This window comes from Leptopilina boulardi, unplaced genomic scaffold (genome assembly GCF_019393585.1).
Source record: "Leptopilina boulardi isolate dan_hultmark-lab unplaced genomic scaffold, ZJU_Lbou_2.1 LbouV2_41, whole genome shotgun sequence".
Lineage (NCBI taxonomy): Eukaryota > Metazoa > Arthropoda > Insecta > Hymenoptera > Figitidae > Leptopilina > Leptopilina boulardi.
In genome coordinates this window covers 273498-294413 of record NW_026137985.1, presented here as the reverse complement: position 1 = coordinate 294413, position 20916 = coordinate 273498, and the positions used below count along the sequence as shown (strand labels likewise).

Sequence of the window (20916 nt, the reverse complement as noted above, 5' to 3'; positions counted from 1 at the left end):
TTTTTTCTGGGTGTTATATTTTTTTTAATGATCGAAACCGCTTGTGCATTTCGTGTTTCATTTTTTGTCAAAAATTAAAATATTTTTCATTTCTTAAAAGCGATGACCTACTAATTTACTTTATTTCGTAAAAAATTTTCTTGTGCAATGAATTAATAACAATTATATAATTATATCAATAAAAAGATAAGAACTTTTGTTGTAAGAATTGCAATAAAATTGTAAACCATAAAATTAAATTAAAGGTCGCTGATTACGAATCGGATGGTACTTTTTAAAAATTCAAAATGGCAAACCCAGAAGAAATTTGTAAAAATTGATCGGATTCAATAGAAATTAATTATTTGGAGATTAAAATTGTTTGCCGCCATATTGGATCCGACATTTTGAATTTTTAAAACTGACTTTAGTTTCATCATTATAGCGTTTCATTTTGATGAGATTTTTAAAAAACTATAAAAATATTTGTTAAAAATTAAAAATCTGCATAATATAGAGTGATTTGAAAATAATCAACAGCTTAGAAAACAATTGTTGCTTTCATGAAAAATAAAAACTGCAAATGCGCCAAAAAATAATAGAAAACTAATAAAGACTAAGATTTATTATAACCATAATCATTTAATTGATTTGATACCTTCAAATAAATAAAATCTTGACATTGGTGAAATATGGAAAAACTTCTACATGAAGATTGAATATAATAATTGAAAATTTTGTTTGAAATACATTATTACTTTTTTTGGAAATTTTAAATGCATGTATCAATAATATGCTCAATCTTTTTCTTAAAATTTACTCATTTTTTTAACAAAAAGAAAGAAAAATTTAATCTTCATGATAAAGTCATAACTGAAATTGTGGTGCAATAATATTTATTAAATTTTTATTTATTACTTACCCGCCTTCCTAATATTTGGTTTATTGCAGCACTTTCTTTTAAGGTACATTCGGCCACTACTTTTGCCCTCATCTCTTTCATATATAACATAAATGCATTTAAAGGCTTCTTTATGTGTGGTTTCTTTTTATCTGAAAAAAATAATTCAATCAATTAGTATAGTTTAGAGAAAAATAAAAATTTATAATATTTAAAAAAATGTTTTTGTTATTGAACCAACGAATATTCTTTAAAACTGATTTGTTAAAATTTTCATCTGACAGAATTTCATTATCTAGAATTTATTTTTAGACGAATTATTATGTTACAGAAATTTCATTTAACTGAATTTCTATATTACAAAATTATTACACAAACTAATTTTCATTTTAAGCTTCTAATTTCATCGAATTTGCAATTTGTCCGAATTCGTCGATTTACTCCAATTTTTATTAGACAGAATAGTCATTTAAAAGAATTTTTATTTTACAAAAAGAATATTAGAAAGAATTTTTATTTTACAAAAAGAATATTAGAAAAAATTCTTTTAAATAGCTATTCCGTTTAATGAAAATTCGAGTAAATAATAATTCAGTCACATTCAAATTCGATGAAATAAAAAGTTTGTAAAATGTTTTTCTCTATCCTATTAACAGATAAAAAATAAAATGAAAATTGTTCGATTTCTCTTTGATATTTTAAATATATAGAAAAAATAGTAATGTAACTATAACTATAACTTCTTAGTACAAATATCAAATTTTGAAAAATGCTACTAAAATTATAATTTTTGAACTGACTTTTTTTGAATCTTTTAAAAAAACATCTTTTTTACAAACGAAAAATTTTATTTTAGAACAAGGGCTTAATAAAGGTAAATTCTATTTTCAAAATTATTATTCAGATAGGCGAAAACCATGGTTTCATGGTAAACTCCTTACTAGAAAATATATAGTTTCAATTAATCGTTCCACAGCTGATCATTACAATTTAGCCAGTTTTTAGCTCGGATCTCTTGTATCTTGTGGCTATGAAAATGAAGATTTAAATCATGTAATATGGCAATGTCCTATTTACGAAACTCAAAGATCGATTCTCCTAGCGAAATTGAGGTAAATAATGATATTTCCACCTCTCAATGTAGAAATGTTTATAGCAAATCCAAATAGTGCGGCGTGTAATCATGAAACTAAATGATAGAATATTAGATACCCCTCAGAGTATTGTTGATGCCTTTGCCGAATATTTTTCAAGTGTTTATCAACCTGGTGGTGCATCTGATGATGAGAACAATTTTTCTAATAACTTTCAATTTTCAAATGACTTTCAATTATCATCATCCGACGTATCACTTGCAATGAAATCACTAAGTCCAAAGAGCACAGCAGAAATTGATGAAATACCTAGTTTCTTTTTAAAATCCTGTTACGCTATACTTTCTCCACCTTTATGCTATTTATTTAACTCCATGTTATCAAGTGGTACATTTCCTCGTTCATGGAAAGTTACAAAAATTGTGCCCGTCTTCAAAGCGGGTGATAAGGATGATGTAAGGAACTATAGACCGATATCAATTATTTCTAATTTTGCTAAAATTTTCGAGAAGTCTATAGTGAGTTATATCACCTATAGTATGGCACCCGTCATTGTTGATGAGCAACATGGCTGTATAAATAATAGATCAACTACTTCCAACTTAGTAAGTATTACTCAGTATATTAATCAAACTATTTCGGATGGAAACCAGCTTTATATGGTATATACTGATTTTTCCAAAGCTTTTGATAGTGTAAATCATGAGCTCCTCTTCTCTAAACTTTCTGACTTGAATCTCCCTGCTAGCCTTTTTCTACTTCTACAGTCCTACCTTGTCAATCGCCCCAACATAGTTCAATATAATGGATTCTCTTCACAGTCATTTATTCCTTCATCAGGTGTTCCTCAAGGATCAGTTTTGGGGTCATCCCTTTTTAATATATTTATAAATAATGTTTCTAATTGTTTAACTGTTGGTAAACTATTGTATGTAGATGACCTCAAAATATTTCATCCGATTAAATCATTGGAAGATGCTGAATTCCTTCAATCCAACCTTAACGATTTTGATCGGTGGTGCCTGAATAATAACCTCAAATTAAACTTAGAGAAATTCTATATTGTTAGCTATACGCGGCGTGAGACTCTGATTAGCCACAAGTACTTTATAGATAATATTGAATTAACTAGAAAAGATTCGATCCGCGATTTAGGCGTTCTGTTTGATTCGAAATTAACTTTTATACCTCATGTAGAAGCTGTTGAATAAAGTTCCACTAGGTCTCTGGGAAGCTTAATTAGGAATGCTCGAAACTTTAAAAATATAGATACTTTTATTTTATTATTTAATGCCCTTGTTCTTTCCAAATTTAACTATGCAACGATCCCATGGAATCCTGTCTTTGATAAATATATTCAAAACCTTGAAAAAATTCAAAAAAGATTTTTAAAGTTTCTATCTTTCCGAAAGAATCATGTTTACCCCCCACGAGGATCTGATTACTATGAGTTATGCAAAAACTTTAATTTCTTAACCTTAGCGGAACGTCAATTTATAAATCAATCAATTTTTCTATTTAAACTGCTTAATTATACAATTAATTGTCCAAACCTTCTTGAATTGATAAGACTAAAAATACCGAGACAACAATCACGTTATTATCAGCCATTTTCGCTGCCTATGCCTCACTCTGCGGTGGGTTTTGCTGCCCCCATATATAATATGTGCAATGGCATTAATGTAATGTGTTTACACCATGATGTAACTATAGACTTTTTTGGAATGTCCTTAAATTTCTTTAAAAGCGTTATCAAAGATTATATTATTGCTCGGCGTTAGATTTTAGTTTACTTAATAATATATTTTCCTTTTTATAATATATTAGTATAATGCTGTTATTAAGATATAATATTTTACAATGTATTCTTTTTGCTCTTATGATTGATGCAATTTTTATTTTTGTTATTATGTAGATCTTATATTCTTCAATTATTTCTGTTATTTTCGTTTCACAGAAATGTATTACCCTTCAATGGTCTTTTGACTGTGGGCTCGATATTTTGATTCAAAAAAAAAAAAAAAACTGTTAAAATAATTAATTAAACAATGAATTATATAGATAAAAATTTGAAAAAAAAATTTTAATAGAATTAACACCCAATTAATTATTAATTTACTAATTGAATTTGGAAGAGTTCAAGTTAAATCTTTTTGTAAGTAATTAAATTTCAGAAGATTTTAAATTAAAACTTTCATAAATTTTAATTGATAAAATTTTTTTACAAACTTTAAAAAATAATAGAATTTAAGAGTATTTTTAATTGAAAAACTTTTTATTTCCCTGAATTGTTGAAAAACAATGTTTGAATTACATTAGTTATGTACCCGTCTTTGATCCGGCAACTCAATTAAAGAAATTAATTTAGTGAAGTATTTTAAATAAAATTTTTAGAAATAATTGAATTATAGAGAATTTTCAATTGAAAACTGTTATAAAAACTTGAATTTTGGAACATTTCAATTAAAATTTTAATAAACTTGAATTATTGAAATTTTTTAAAAAGTATATAGACAAAAATTTAATTTTAAAGAATTAATAATTTAAAAAAGTGTTATGTAATTGTATTTTTGAAAAACTTGATTCAACAATTTCAATTTTAGATAGAAAATTTAGAAATAATTGTATTTTAAAAGATTTCGAGTTAAAATATTGAGAAATAATAATTGAATTTCATGAGATTATTGATTGTAACTTTCATTTTTAATTGGTGAAATTTTTTTTATAAATTTAGACAATAATATTGAATTTAAGTGGATTTTCAATTGGAAACTGTTTTAAATCATATAATTTTCAAAATTTTGTTTTAAATTATTGAAAATAATTAATTGATTTTCATTAGGGTCAGGGAAAAAATTTTAATTTTGACTGGAAATCAGAAAAAAACAAAATAATATTTTTGTGTCAACTTTGATGAAAACTAATTATTAGAAGGAAAATTGCAAAAGATTGAATAAATAATGATTAATCAGTATAATTTGACTAAAGAAAAAGTTTGAACACTAACCTTGATTATTTTGTTGCCCCGTATCTTGTGTTTTCGAATTATCCGTTAATAACGATGAGGAGTTTTTTTGTTCATTTGTTGACCTGCAACATAAAAAAAATAGTAATCATGTTAATTATATTTGCTTCACACAAAATTAATATGAATCATTTTTTTTTTTATAATATAGTACCGTTTTGTAAAAGTTTGTTTGACATCACGATCCTGATTTACAGAATCATTTTTATTGGAAGATAAATTACTCGCTGTACCAGAATTTTGAATATAACATATTTGATCATTTAAACTGACCATTGGCACATCAAAATAAGGACGTGGAATATTTAGAGGATTTCTTAAAAAATTTGATGGCATATTCCAATTCATTTGTTGCAATAGCTGATGTCTTGCTTCTACCATTGCCAATAGTTGCATAAAATTATTTTGTGTATTTAATGATTGTAGATTTCTTGGTGTAGCCATATTGCATACTTGCATTAAGCTACTCATGTAGAATGCTGTAAGAATTTTTTGTTCCATACTATTTGAATTTGAATCATCTGATTTCATTGCTTCTTGTAATAATGATAAGTCACCACGTATCTCAGTATCTTCAATATTTTTTACTTTTGAATCCTCAATTGTGCCTTCTACATTATCTTCAATTAAAAGTGTTTCGTCATTTTTTTCTTCCTTCTTTACTACTAAATTTAAAGGCTCTAAGCATTCAGATTCCATCGCCGTTGCAAGTATTTTTTTTATATAACATTACATTAGTTTATAAATATTTTCTTTGTATTCTACTCCATTCATTTTATTTCAATTATTCATGATGTAATTTTATATTAAAGATAATAAATTTGCGAAACTTTTGCCAATTTAACTTTATAGACATAGATATAATTAAACACAATTCTATTTGATACCTACATGGCTCTTGATATTTTTTTTAAATTCATTTTTTTTAAATTTAAATAAAATTACCCGAATGCACGATGTTGGGGTATATTAATAATTGTTTTGAAAATCTATTAATTTGAAATTATTTCTTCTGAATGATTCTTAAATGAACCTGTAATCATATAAGAAATATAATTGTAAATAAATAAAATTAATTCAAAAGTTGAGGATCACATAAAATTTTTCAAAATTTAATTAATTTTCATTGTTGAATCGTTCTTCTTTACTTTTATACTGTAATCAAAATAAGTTTCTAAAAATATTAGATCAAAAAAAAATATATTTTAGTTAAAATAAACAATTGTTTGTATCTTTCTTAAGGCCAGGTTCAAGTGAGGCAGCGCCATCTACATTGAAACTAAAATTTTTGAAAATTTCCAACAGCCTTTTCTTGAAAACAAGAAGATAAAATGCTTTTTCCTTTATGGATAATTGATTATTGGCAAGAAATACACCAGCTAAAACTTTTTTTGAGTTAAAATAATGAAAAAAATTTCATGTCAATAAATTAAATATGAGCAGTTTTTTCACAAAAACTGTAACAGTACTTTCTCAGAAATTACAATCAAAAATGCAATTTCCATTTAGAAAATTAATAAACGCTAAAAAATACACCAGCTAAGATTTACCAATCATGAAAATAACAAAAAAAAAGTTTTTTAACATAACATATTTTACTAATTATGACAGCCGTTTGGCAGGTTAAATATGTCACCAGATGTTTCGCGATTTTGTCAAAAGGAGGAGATTGGCGCTGTTGCTAACCACCTGAAATACATAATCTACCAAAGGGCTGTCACAATCAGTAAAATAGTGTCCATATGTTAAATATGTAATAAAATTTTTTGTTGTTATTTTCGTGATTGGTGAATCTTAGCTGGTGTATTGTTTTTGTGAAAAAACTGCTTATATTTAATTTATCGACATGAAATTGTTTTCATCATTTTAACTCAAAAAAAGTTTTAGCTGGTGTATTTCTTGCTAATAATCAATTATCCATAAAGAAAAACGCATTTTACCTTCTTGTTTTCGAGAAAAGGCTGTTGAAAATTTTCCAAAATTATAGTTTTAATATAGATGGCGCTGCCTCACTTGGACCTGGCCTTAAGGAGGTTCAACCAATTAACATAACCTCGAACTAAAAAGCAATTTTTAACAGAACGAAAAATATATTTAAAATTAATTTCATCCAAATTCGAAGGATCTAGTTGTACAATTTAAAAAAAATTATTTTGAGTTAAATTTTGTTGTTAAATTAATAGTTAATAAATATTTTATGTTTTTTCTTAAAAGTAAGTGAACAATTTTAATTTTTATCCTATTTTTTATAAATAATGTCTCATTTTTCTCTTTGAAAGATTTTCTACAATTCTGATTTTCTGTTTTTGTTAAATAATGGCTTGTTTAAAAAATATAAAAATTAAAAATTCCATTTTTTTTATTAATTTTTGAACAAAATATTGTTAATAAAATTCAACGAATGTAGAAAATCTTTCAAAGAGAAAAATGAGCTATTGTTTAGAAGAATTAGATAAGAATAACAATTGTTCAATAACTTTAAATAAAAAATACAAAAAGTGAAAAAATTATTATTTAACAACAAAAATTTTTGTGCAAAATAATTTAATTTAAAAATCGTACTATCAAAATTTGATAAAATTAAATTTATTTATAGTTTTTTATTTGTATTCAAAAAAATAAAAAGAATTTTTTAGTTTGAGGTTATGTTAATAGGCTAAGCATCTTTATATAAAAATAAAATTCTTGAGATCAAGTAAACAAATTTAAAAACAAAAAAATAGATTATTCTCGTCTTGAAATGTGATAATTAAAAATAATTTTTTAAAAAAAATAATTGTTATTTTAAATAGTTTTTAAAATTATTTTTAAAATATTAATAAAAAAATGTGTTCTTTATATCTCCTGTAAAATTTAATTTTTTTCTATTCCACTTACATTAAAAAAAGAAAAAATAATAAATAAAATAAAAAATAAAACCCTTGTGAAAAAATGACATTCAATTAAATTTGTTATATTTAGGTGATCCGTTTTTAGAAATTTTGACCCTGTGCGCGATAATTTTAGATTTTCTTATTTTAATATCAGTTTAGTTAATCAAAATATAATGAGTCGGTTAATTACGAGCAATTGTTCACTCCTGTATTATAATTTTTTTTCTGTAAGTTAGTTTTGAGAGAAGTTAAAATTTTTTTTACCGTAGTTATAGAAACTGAAAATTGTAGCTATATATTACTCCCATGGTTGGGGCTATTATATCCATTAAAATTTTTTTATCAAAGAAAAAAAAATTTTTTTTCATTTTTTTTATCTATATGAAATATTTTCTGTAAATTTTCTAGAATACAGTAAAAAAAAATTTTTTTTTGTCTGTCGAATTCACTACTTAGGACAAAAATATATTGAACATTTTTTTTTTTTTTAGATTTTTATGAAACTTGGTATATAGTTTCTGAGATCGATGATTACGAATTTGAGTTCAGTTTTTTATAATTCAAAATGGCGGAAGACTTTTTTTTTAATTAATCGAATTCGTTACTCGTGGAATTTCAGAATAAAAATAAATAAATATATATAAAAATAATTTAAAAAATTTTTAAAAATATCCCTTTAAACTGTTTTTTAAATAGGTAAATTTTGATATATTTGGATTCAGAGATCTGAAAACATTAAAATAATAAATTTCATGAAAATACGTTCATTTTTTGTAATTTTTACTTGCCATATGTGGCAATTTTAACATATTAAATTTTTAAAAATTGACTTCAAATTCTTAATCAGCGACCCCAAAAACACCGAAAGAACGAGTTTCAAGTAAAATTGGGTAAATTTTTTAACTTTTTTTTGGCCGCCATATTGTGTCAGCCACTTTGAATTTTTTAAATCTGACCTCAAATTTGGATTCAGTGACCCCAAAAAGGCGAATTCGAATATTAAAAAAAATTTTGTCCGCCATATTGGATCCACCATTTAGAATTTTGGAAAACTGTCTTGAAATTCGTAATAAGCGACCCCAGAAACCCCAGAGTAACGAGTTTCAAGAGAATTCGATTAATTTTTTTAATATTTAGTCCGCCATTTTTCAATCTTTTGAATTATTAAATTTTTATATATTTAAATTAAGAATATTGATCCGACATTTTGAATTTTGAAAAACTTACATCTAATTCGTAATCAGCGACCCCAAAAACCCCTAAATGCAAGAGATGGAAAAATTTACATTACTTTAAAAAAGTTAAGCGTGAAGGGTTAAAACAACTAATTTTAAAAAAAACAATGCAATACATTTAAAACTCAGTGAAAATATTTTTTACTAAAAAATTATTTTATTATGCTGAAAAAATTTTGTATATGTATTAAAAATTTAATTTAAAACCCTTTAAACGCAATTTTTTTTTTTTTTTGCAAAGGAAAACAATTTTTTTCTTTAATATCAAAAACTACATGATCAAAAATAACAAAATTCATCATTTTTTAAAAATCCAAGTTTTTTGATATTTAAAATTTTTTTTCTGTAAAATTAATGAATATTCATTCACTGAATACTATATAGTTTAGAATCGAAAATTTTCTGAATTAAAATAAAAAAAAACATAATTCAAGGATTAATGTTTAAAGTCAAAAAAGACGCAATAAAAAAGTTAGAAGTTGTACTTCAATGTTTTGTACGAAAAAATATATAAATTATGTTTAATTATGATAAGCATTTTTTGATAACTAATTGATTAAAACAAAAAAAAATTATGTTACAAATTTTAAAATTTGAAATCTCTATCCGATTTTTTCAATATATTCTCAATATTATTTTGGAATCATAGAATACTAGAGTGAACAGCAGCTCAATCTTATAAAAAAAAAAAATTTTTTAATTATAAAAAAGCAAAAATTGAACATTTTTTAAAAAATACAAATTTGATGTAATAATATTTAAAAAGCGAAAAAATTCAATTTTTCTTATTTTCATAAATTAATTTTTTTTAATTTTCTATCTTTCGATTTTATTAATAGTTTTTAAATCTTAATGAGAAAATTTTGTTTTAAAAAGAGATATCAAATTGCATATCACCCTTTTTTATTGACGGATTTCATCCCACGATGAGAGTTCTTCCATCTTGGTTATATACCTCTTTTTGTTTGGATTCAAAAGTCATTATTTTATAGATGTTTTTTATTATTTTAATGCACCATTATTCATGTCTTCTTTCTTTTATTATTTTTTGACACCAATTTTCAAATGAAATTATAAATTTTTGGCCATTCTTTTTCAATGATATATATTAAGAAGTAGAAAATCTTTTTTTTTAAACAGGGGGGGAATATCGTCGAGAACAAGAATCACCAGCCATGTTACGATTGATTATCTGTAGTGGGAGGCGGGTTGAACGAGCCATCATTGCAATTCATGGCTCTACAACTACATCTCGCAGAGTATCCTACCAACCAATGTATAATTCGCGTGGGGGATGAAAATCGCATTCTTTTTTGGCGGGCTTCATGGCGCTGCCATCGACATGATAAGAAGAAGAAGAAGAAGAAGAGAGAGAGGCTAATATTATAAGCTTTCTCATACTTTATTTCTAAATTTTCAAAATCTTTTCAAGACCATATTTTTTTATAACCATTCCTCAATTTTTTTCTTTTTCATCAATTTTCAATTTTTTTTCTTCCATTAATATTCAAAAATTTATTCCCACAAAATAATAGTAATAATAATAATATTTGGTTGATAAAAAATAATTTGTTGGGGAAAATTGCATTTTTTTTTTTCACAAAAATAATTTTTTTTCGAAACACGAATTATCCAATATATATAAAATAACAACACTATGTCACGTGTAAATAAAATAATTGATTTTTGAATAATAATTTTCTTTGGAAATACTATGTATATAATGAAATTAAAAAATCTACTAAGAGACTTAATAATCAATACATGAGAAAACAGCGCAGCCGCCGAATAGGCTCGGTGCTAGTACTATTCAATAAACGCTTCTCTCCTCTTAACCATTTTCGTGTTGAGAAAATACAGTTTGAATGTGCTACCCTCATCGTCAATTTTGCGAAACTGTTCATCCAACTTTATTCTTCCTTATCATTAGATAATAAGGATAATATAATATCCCTACTCTCTCAGTAGTTATTTATATATTTTTCCTGTATAGTAAAATTTACATTTACCGACTGAAATTAAAGAAATTTCTTTTGGAAAAAGGAGAAAGTCATAATAAATTGGTATTTTCTTTACAAAATTCTATGGTAATACACAAAACTAGGGGCTCATGATTAATCCATAAAAATCATAATTAGAATTTTTATTTTCAAAAATCCAATAAAATATAATTAATTTTTAGCCGAATTTTCATTTTTTGAATTTTTTTTTTAAATTTTTACTTTACAAAATTTTTAGGTTGTGAATTTTTCTTTGTCACAATTTTCATTATACGGAATTTTACTTTACAGGCCTCGGATCGACTTTAAGAAAATTTATATCGAATATTTCAGAATCGAACTAAGACAAATTTTCAAAATTTTCATTAAGAAGAATAAATTTCTAAAAAATATTCTTAAAGTTCAATTTTTTTTTAATTCTTTAAAGACGTATTTAAACAATTTATTCGAATTAAAAGTTTTGTCACAGTTATTAGTTTTAATGATCAAACAAATTTCGGACAATAATTAAGTTTTACAAACTTTTAAATTCTTTTTTTTGAATATAATTAAATTGCAAAAGATTTTAAATTTAAAATATATTTTCTGCAAATTTAAATTGCTCTAGTTTTTAATTTTCTTATTTCTAACAACAATTCAATGTTAAAGTTTTTATTTGAAACTTTTTTAAATAATTGAATTTTTAAAGAAATAATTGAATTTCAAAAAATTTTGTTAAATTTTAAACAATAATTAAATTTTACAGAATTGAATTTAGATGAAATTAGATGGAAAATTTTAAAAATAAATAAATTTTAGGTTTTAAATTGAAATTTTTTTTTTTTAATTTTAAACAATTATTGAATTTGTATTTTTATTGAAAATTTAGAGAATATTCAAGTTTTTGTCTGATTTTCACTGAACATTTTTTTTAAAAAGGTTTTGACCAATTATAATCATAAGTTTTAAAAATAATGGAATTTCTGACCGATAATAAAAAAATTTTTAGAAATTATTTAATTTATGGCAGATTTGAACTAAAACATTTAAAAATTGAATTTTTGTCCGTTTTTTACTAATTCGCATTAAAATTCAATTATTTCCCAAAAATTTTCAATTTAAAATCAAATAAAATTTCATTATTCTCAAAAATTTGAATTCAAAATTAATTGAATTTTCAATAATTTAAAAGCATCTAAAATTTAATTATTTCTAAAATTTTCCATCGAAAAAATTTTTTTTTGAAATTTAATAATTTCAATTATAACTCTAAGGAAATTCAATTATTTTTAACTATTTTAATAATATTCTTTGAAAATTCAACTATCTGAAACCATTTTTCAATTAAAAATGATTTTCAAATTATTGTATTTTGTCCGCATTTTCTAATAAATTTTTAGTGAAATCATCTAAAATTTTAATTACAAAACACTTAAAGTTTCAATTAATTTCAAAAATCTAAATTTTAAATCTTTGAAAATTCAATTAAATTTAAAAAATGTTTTCCAAAAATTGTTTGATAAATTATTTTTAGTTTTGTAAAATTTAATAATTGTTTGAAAATTAACAATATCTTTTGAAATTTAATTATTTCTAAAAATTTCAACTTTAACCCTTCGAAAAGGATTATTATTAGAAAAAAAGAATTTTATTTAAAAATCTGTAAAATATTTTTGTTAAAATAAAAAACAAATCCACTTTTTTTTGGAATATAAATCGACTGAAACGACTTTTTGTGTCTTTAAGTTGATTCGAGGCCTGTGTTTTTATAATTAATATTTAATAGGTATTCGTTGGTCCCTGGTACCTTAAAAATAAATTTTTTTCAAATTACTATCTTGTACGAAATTTCCTGGCGCATCTTTTTTCTCATCATAAATTTTTTGTATTTGTATACAATTTTTGAATCAATATACAACTTTAAAAAAAATTTCGTTGGTAAACGTTGTGTACTTCAGCTTCGTGAATTGAATTTTGGAATTTGGAATTTTAAAGAAACTTATTCCGAAATTTAGAAACACAAGACACAAACACAAGACCAAGCATTTTATTATTATATAATTATTAAAAATAATTGAATTTTCGAAAATTTACAATTCAGATTTTTTAAAATAATTTAACTTGAAGTGATTTTTGATTAAATTTTTTAGTGATTTCTGTTGCCAAAAAGATTATTAGAAATTGCATACAAAAGTTGAATTTCAAAAGTTTTTAATTGAAAAATGCTTTCATGTAATTGATTTTTCGAAGAATATTGGGCATTTCCACGAGAACAATTGAATTTTCGTTCATACATCACGATGACTAAAACAGCTGTATCTTTTTTCAATTTTGTTATAAAATTAAAAAATCTGTTAAGACACGTTTCTATTTTTTTTATCATAGGAAAAAAGAAATTTTATTTTATAATAATTTTTAAAAAATGTTACATACAAATTTAGCCATCGTGACACAGGAAACAGAATGTCCGCTTTTTCATGGAAATGCTCTAATTATAAAAATCATGAAAAATAATTGAATTTCGGAAGAGTTGTGGTTAAAATTATTAAATTTCAGAAAGTTTTAGATGGAAAATTTTAAAAATAATTAAATTTTAAGTTTTAAATTGAAATTTTTGAAAATAATTAAATTCCCAGTGATTTTGAATTGAAATTTTTGATCATACCATCAGAAGATAATAAAAATCGGACAAGTGCGAGTTACACTCGCACTGAAATCGAGGGTTCCGTACTCGAAGCGAACTTATTTGGTATAAAAACAAATGTTTAAAAAATATGTGTTGTATGTTAAATAATATATGTGATACAAAAAGGAACAATTTTAAAACAAAAATTTTAAGAAAATTGTTCCTCCTTTGGTATAAAAACAAAAAAAATTTTAAATATGTGTTGTATTTCAAATAATATAAGTGATACGAAGAGGAACAATTTTCTTAAATTTTACAAAATTGTTCCTTTTTGTATCACTTATATTATTTGAAATACAACACATATTTAAATTCTTTTTTTTGTTTTTATACCAAAGGAGGAACAATTTTCTTAAATTTTTTTAAAAAATTGTTCCTTTTTGTATCACATAAATTATTTAACATACAACACATATTTTTTAAACATTTATTTTTATACCAAATAAGTTCCAATTGCGCTTACATTTTTTCCTGTAGGGAGAATAAATCATTTTCTTCGAAATTTTTGATTTTTCCTTGACAACGCTATGTAAATTGATCTGAATCAAGTTCGCTATATTTTTCCTGTGATTTTCACGTAAAAATACGTAAGTGTACCAAATTTTAGCTCTTTATGTCAAAAGATGTGGCTGCTAGGGGGGGGGGGGGGTACATAGTAATTTTTAGGTATTTTTCGTAAAAATTCATGGTTTTTCCTTGACAACGCTATGATAATCAACTCCAATCATGCTCGCTATATTTTTTTTGTAATCTACACGTAAAAATACGTTAAAATAAATAAATTTAAATTCCTTTAAATAAAATTTTGTTCGTTTTTGGTAGAAAAATACATTTTTTTCCTAAAATTGTCATTTTTTCTTGAAAAACTTGATAAAAAGTTAATCATCAACTCTAATCGTGATCGCTTTTTTTTTCCCTGTATTTTTCCCGTAAAAATACATTTGTTTACTAAATATGAACTGTCTGGGTTGGATATTGTTTGCCCTAGGGAGAAAAAATCAGTTTTTTTTCGAAATTTTTGGTTTTTCCTTGACAACGCTATGTAAATTGATCCGAATCAAGTTCGCTATATTTTTCCTGTAATTTTCACGTAAAAATACGTAAGTGTGCCAAATTTGAGCTCTTTATGTCAAAAGATGTGGCTGCTAGAGGGGGGGTACATAGTCATTTTTAGGCATTTTTCGTAAAAATTCATGGTTTTTCCTTGACAACGCTATGATAATCAATTCCTATCAGGTTCGCTATATTTTTCCTGTAATCTACACGCGAAAATACATATGTGTACCAAATTTCAGCCCTCTAGATAAATTCGTGTGGCCGCTAAGGGTGGGGGGGTACACGATTTCAAAAAAACCGATATTAATAGGGTTCCGAACCGAGTACGGAACCCTAAAAATTGTAAACTTTAGTATTCCTGAACTTAGAAATTTTTTTTACATTGAAGTTTTTCTTTTCTTTTTCTTAAAAATTTAATTTTGTTCAGCATATAGAAAAATTGTATAATTGAAAATTTTTCAGTTAAAAATAGAAATTTTGTAAATTTTTTTTTACTTTGTCAATTGATCGGTAACCGAATGAGATTACCATTTCTATAACATTAAATTCTACTTTTATATTGAATTACTTAATAAATTTTGCTTTAATTTTTAATGTTCCCTTTTCATATTTTTAATACGATATTATTATTTTTTTTCTGCATAAAAAAAATTTTCAGGATCTGTCTGAAACACGGCTTGATTATAGTTAACCTATATTTCATCGCTAAACAACTTGAGACAATAGTGACGGGTTGCCGAGATACAGGGGCTCCAAATTTTTACTGTTACATCTAAACTTTGCGTTAGCATAAAAAAAGTTTTAAAAAGTTTTTCCCTCTATTTTATAAATATAAAATTAAAGTTTTTTTTGATGTTTTTAAAGAAGGAGCTTTTCTTGAAATTTAAGAAAAAGTAAATTTTCTCCACTTATTTAAAATTTTATTTTCTTGTTACATATAGTAAAGCATTTTTTATGAATTTAAAATGTCAAATCGAAAGTTATGCTAACGTAAAGTTTAGATGACAAATTATATACTTTTTTATAATTTATTATGAATTTCTTTTTACCCAAATTTTTTTTGAAAGAATTCTAATTAAGCCGAATTTGGTCTGAATGTTTTTTGCACTAATTGTATTTTGTTGAAAATTTCTAATTAGACAATTTTAAAAATCGCGCCAACATATTTACTCAAATAATGAACCACACAAAATTTGCATAATTTTTTCTGTAAAATCGATTAAATCGTTGAAAGTTTTTAAAATTAAATTTTGTTTTTAAAAATTTGTTTAAATAATTTATTGTTAAACAATATATGTTGAAAATTATAAAGAAGTTTAAAACTTACCTATGATTGTGATCGAGGTTTGAATGATCCGTTTTTGGTACAGAAGAAACTAGTGCGTGAGATGCTAATGCGTGTGCATGTGGACTTAAACCTGGATGCGGTGGCATTAGGCTTGTAGGCGAAAATCGATACAAGTCACTGTAAACGAAAATTTAATTTAAAATTGTATTTCAATAATTAAAACTTAAAACTAAATTCTTGAAAAAAATGAAAATATTAAACAAATTTGGAGGATAATTAATATTAAATAAAAAATACTTTTTAAAATAAAACAGAATAATAATAAAATTTAGCATATAAGATTATTATTTATTATTAGTCTATTAACTGTGATCTGTTGCCCTGAAATTTCCATTTCTTTACAACTTTTTCAACACAAGGTTTCGATATTATTTATAAATAAACCTGAAAATCAAAGAGATGCAGATCAGAAGAAAATCAATGCACCTATACTGCTTTGATTTGGAATTTTTTCGAGTGCGACAAAACTCCAAGGAAAAAGCTGTATGCAAAATTACAAAGTAGAAAGAAACACTTCGACTATAACGACTCTAAAAAAAATCATCATCATAGAATTTGCTGAAAGAAGGGGGAAAAATAGGGTTAAATCTAAATATATATTTTTCTTAACCAAAATGCTTTAAAATTGTTTTAAATTACACTATCGGTGAAAATTTTGAGACCACCTATTTTCTTGATGAATAAAAAACAACTTAAAATATAGAAACCAAAATTTTATAAAAGATGATAAATTCATAGAGAAAAGTGAGATTTAAAGAAAAGATTTTCCCAGTATAATAATTATTTTTTTTAAATTTCATATTCAATGTTTTATACAAATTTGAATTATATACATCTAATAAATAAACGCTTTTTTATTTTTTAAACTTATTTCAAAATAATTGTTCACAGAATGAAAATTACTTCCAAACTAATTTTTTTCTTGAAAAATGCAAGTAATTTTTTATTTTATCAAACCAAAAAGAGTCTTGTAAAATATACAAAACTTGTTTTTATTCATATTTTTCAAAGTAACTGAAATTTTTAATTTATTTAAATTAAATTTATAAAAAAAATTTTTTAATTAATTTTCTGATAAACAAAATTTCCAATTCTCCTAATTCAGGCCTTGGATTGATGGAGTCCATTATCCCATAAAAATCATAAGTTAAAATTTTCATTTTAAAGAATTTTATTAGAAATAATTGTTTTTTTAGACGAATTTACATTTAACAGAATTTATTTTTAAATAAATTTTTACTTAACAAAATTTTTATGTATCGAATTTTTATTGTACAGAATTCTTAAAACGTCGAATTTTTATTTGTCCGAAATTGCAAATAGCCGAACAAGAAAGAAAATCGTGATTGGTTGATTTTAAAAATCGCGACGAAATCTTTCTGTTGATTGTTGGTTCGGCCATTTCCAATTTCGGACAAATAAAAATTCTGCGTTTTAAGAATTCTACAAAATAAAAATTCGGTGCCTAAAAATTCTGTTAATTAAAAATTCTTTAAAAAAGAAATTCTGACAAATGTTAATTCGAAAAATAAAAATTCGTCTAAAAAATAATTATATCTAATAAAATTCTTGAAAATGAAAATTCTAACTAATGATTTTTATGGGATAATCATAAGCCCAGGAATGAGTTTAGAAAGAGGAAGAAGTCGTTTTAATCGATATTTTTTATTTTTAATAAATTAAATAATTAATTTAGCAAAGAATTTTAGATATAAATTTTGGAAGTAATCGAATTTGGATGAGATGTATATTTAAGTTTTTCAGAAATAATTAAAATTTCAGAAGATATACAAAAAGAATTTTGGTAAATTTTAATTGAGGAAGATTTTTTACAAAGTTCAGAAGATAATTTAATTTAAAAAAAATTTTTTAATTGAGAAATGTGTGAATTAATGTAATTCTTGAAGACTTTGATTAAAGTTATCAGAAATAATTCATTCAACAAAGAATTTAAGTAAAAAATTTGAAAAATGATTAAATTTTAAAATAGTTGCAGTTACAATTGTTGAAAACAATTTAATTTTAGGAGATTTTTAATCAAAATTTTCGAAAAATTTTCGTAAATTATGACAATAACTAAATTTAAGAAAAATTTGTGTTGAGAAAGTGTTTTAAATAATAAAATTTTCAGAAAATTTTGATGAAAGATATTAGAAATAATAAATTTAGTGAAGAAAATTTTAGAAAAAAATTTAATTTTAGAATTTTTAATTTTTATTTAATATAATTTATATTTATTCGAATTATCCATTTTCAAATTTTCATAATACAAAGTTTTAAATTAATAAAATTGTTTTTTAATCTAATTTTCATTTCGAGAAATATTCAAACTTTAATAGAGATTTTTTTATTAAAACAAATTATTATTTAGAAAAATTTTCATTCAATAGAATTTCTACTTAGTCGAATTTTTAAATAGCAGAATTTCAATATCATCAAAACTTTATTTGACGTAAGTTTCATTTGAGAGAATTATCTAATCAGCGAATTTGCAAATGTCCGAACAAATATCCGACAGAAAAGTTTTGGCGCGAATTTTAAAATTAATAAATCAGAAATAATTAAGAAAATTGTAATTAATTTTAAAATTTCCGTTAAAACTTTTCTGTCAGATATTTGTTCGGACATTTGTAATTTCGGTCAAATGAAAATTCGGCGTTTTTAAAATTTATATCAAATGACAATTTGTAGAAATAAAAATTCTGGAAAATGAAGTTTTGGTAAAATAATAATTAGGGAAATTTTGAAGAATATAAATTTTGTTAAATAGAAATTTAGAAATTATATTAAATTAAAATTCGGTCAACTAGAAAATCTGTTTTATAAAAGTTCGACTAAATAAAAATTCTTAAATATATGAAAATTCAATTCAATATAAATTCTACTTTATAAAATTCGGTGACATATAGCAATTCGAGTACTGATTTTTAAACAAAAAAAAGTGGAATTAATAAACAATTTTTAGGAGGTCATAAAAATCACCCTGTATAATTAAAAATAACTGACCTGGGTAAACTGGAGCCACTTATAGGTAAACTCGATGGATAAGGACTCCGAAACCCTGCGCTTGCAGGAGAGATGGGGTACATACTTGGCGTGTGCCTGAAACCAAAAAAATTGTATTTATAATGCGATTTCAAATAATTCAATAAAATAAAAGCGCGATCTAATTCAATTCATTTTTTTATTTTTAAAAAGATTTGCAAATATGTAAAGAATACAATAAAAGAAATAATTAAAAAGGAAATGCATCTAATGCTAACTTTCTTCTAAAGTTTCTTTAGTTATTTGCAAATAGTTCATGATGTTTTTTTATCATTTTAAAAATATGATGGACCGCAGCTACTGATTCCAATTTGTCACTTTAATAATAATTGACCAATGAAAAAAAACAATGACAATATTTAATAAATATGCAAAATAAATTTACCAAGAGGCGGCGACTTGAGACATTTCAGGACTAAGCATAGAGTACGGATATTGTCCCGTAGAGAATGGATACATTGGAGCTCTCGTAAGACCTGAAAGAAGATAAATGTGTTAATGACAAAAAGGTATAATAATTATTTATTAATCTGCAACAATCTGAATTCAGTTTGATCAAAAACTTAATCCAAAATAAGTCGCAATTACAATTGCGAAAATGAAAATATAGGTTTCAAGCTACAATTTACCCAGTGTGCACGTGAAATTGTTCTAAGAGAACAGTGTTTTGGAACATTTCTTCGAGAACTGTTAGAAAATTGTAACATTTCACATTCCGTATTCCACATTTCGGATTACACTTTTCACATTCCGTACTCCAAATTCTGGATTCCACATTTCCGGATTCTACTTCTCATATTCCGGATTGTGGGATGTGGAATCCGAAATGTGAAAAGTGCAATCCGGAATCTGAAATACGGAATTTTGAATGAAAGTGGGATCCGGAAAAAGTTACATAACTGACCCCCAGAACTGCTATAGATTTTTTATAAAACAGTGTTAGGTTAGAACAGAATTATTATATAATTTTTAGTTTTTATTTTTTTAACAGAATTATTATAAATTTATTATAGAACATTAAGTGACTTTCTTTTGAATTAATGTAATTAATCATTAAATTAATTAAAGCAGATATATAATTAATAGGGCAAAATTGTTATTATTTACTATTGTTGAATTGCTGTTTCTCAGTTACTCTTTGAAGTGAGGAAACATTTTTGACAACTGAATCTCGAATTGAGCGAAAGCTTTACCCCTGTTCAACCGCAACTTGTACGGCTTCTGAGACTGCAGGCTCCATAGGGAAAGGCGCAAGATTAGGTTGCGTTCCAAGGACAACGTATAGTAGAGTAAATAAAAATACACTGCAGCTGCACTGATAACTGACTTGCTAGTCAAATCACTCTCTCACTAAATGTATATCACTCTCCCTTAATTTTCTTATCTTTTTAGGCATAATTAACTATTTTCAAAGTTGTCAAATTGTTTTTTCGAGATATTAATGTTTGTACAAACCAGATTCAAAAACTCTTCAAACTTTTTACAGTAAACAGAAAAAACTTGAGTGGACAGAGTTGACAAAAAATTTTCATTATAATTTTCCCTGACTGTTCAAGTAAAACAGTTTGCAGAAAGTCTGGTGATTCCAAAAGATTCAAAAAGTATGAAAAAATAATTTTTTATACATATTTTTTGAACTACAAGACTTTCTGCAGATATTCTGTAGAAAGTATGATTGTTTAAAAAATATAGAAA

The 20916-nt window shown here is 24.3% G+C and overlaps 1 protein-coding gene across 6 annotated transcripts in view; it reads right to left on the bottom strand.

Moving 5' to 3' along the window:
* The window catches only part of LOC127289465 (protein pangolin, isoforms A/H/I/S), a 194249-nt gene that overhangs the window by 45008 nt on the left and 128325 nt on the right, over nucleotides 1–20916 (bottom strand). For 5 of the 6 annotated variants that reach the window (XM_051317412.1, XM_051317413.1, XM_051317409.1 and 2 more), the window contains 5 exons: nucleotides 19607–19697; nucleotides 19183–19278; nucleotides 16156–16293; nucleotides 4982–5064; nucleotides 902–1032 (listed from right to left, as the gene is read on the bottom strand). In XM_051317412.1, coding sequence (XP_051173369.1) covers nucleotides 902–1032; nucleotides 4982–5064; nucleotides 16156–16293; nucleotides 19183–19278; nucleotides 19607–19697 — 539 coding nt within the window. Of the gene's footprint in view, nucleotides 1–901; nucleotides 1033–4981; nucleotides 5065–5153; nucleotides 6033–10004; nucleotides 11158–16155; nucleotides 16294–19182; nucleotides 19279–19606; nucleotides 19698–20916 lie in introns of those variants that run through there. The other variant, XM_051317414.1, reaches the window with a different exon arrangement.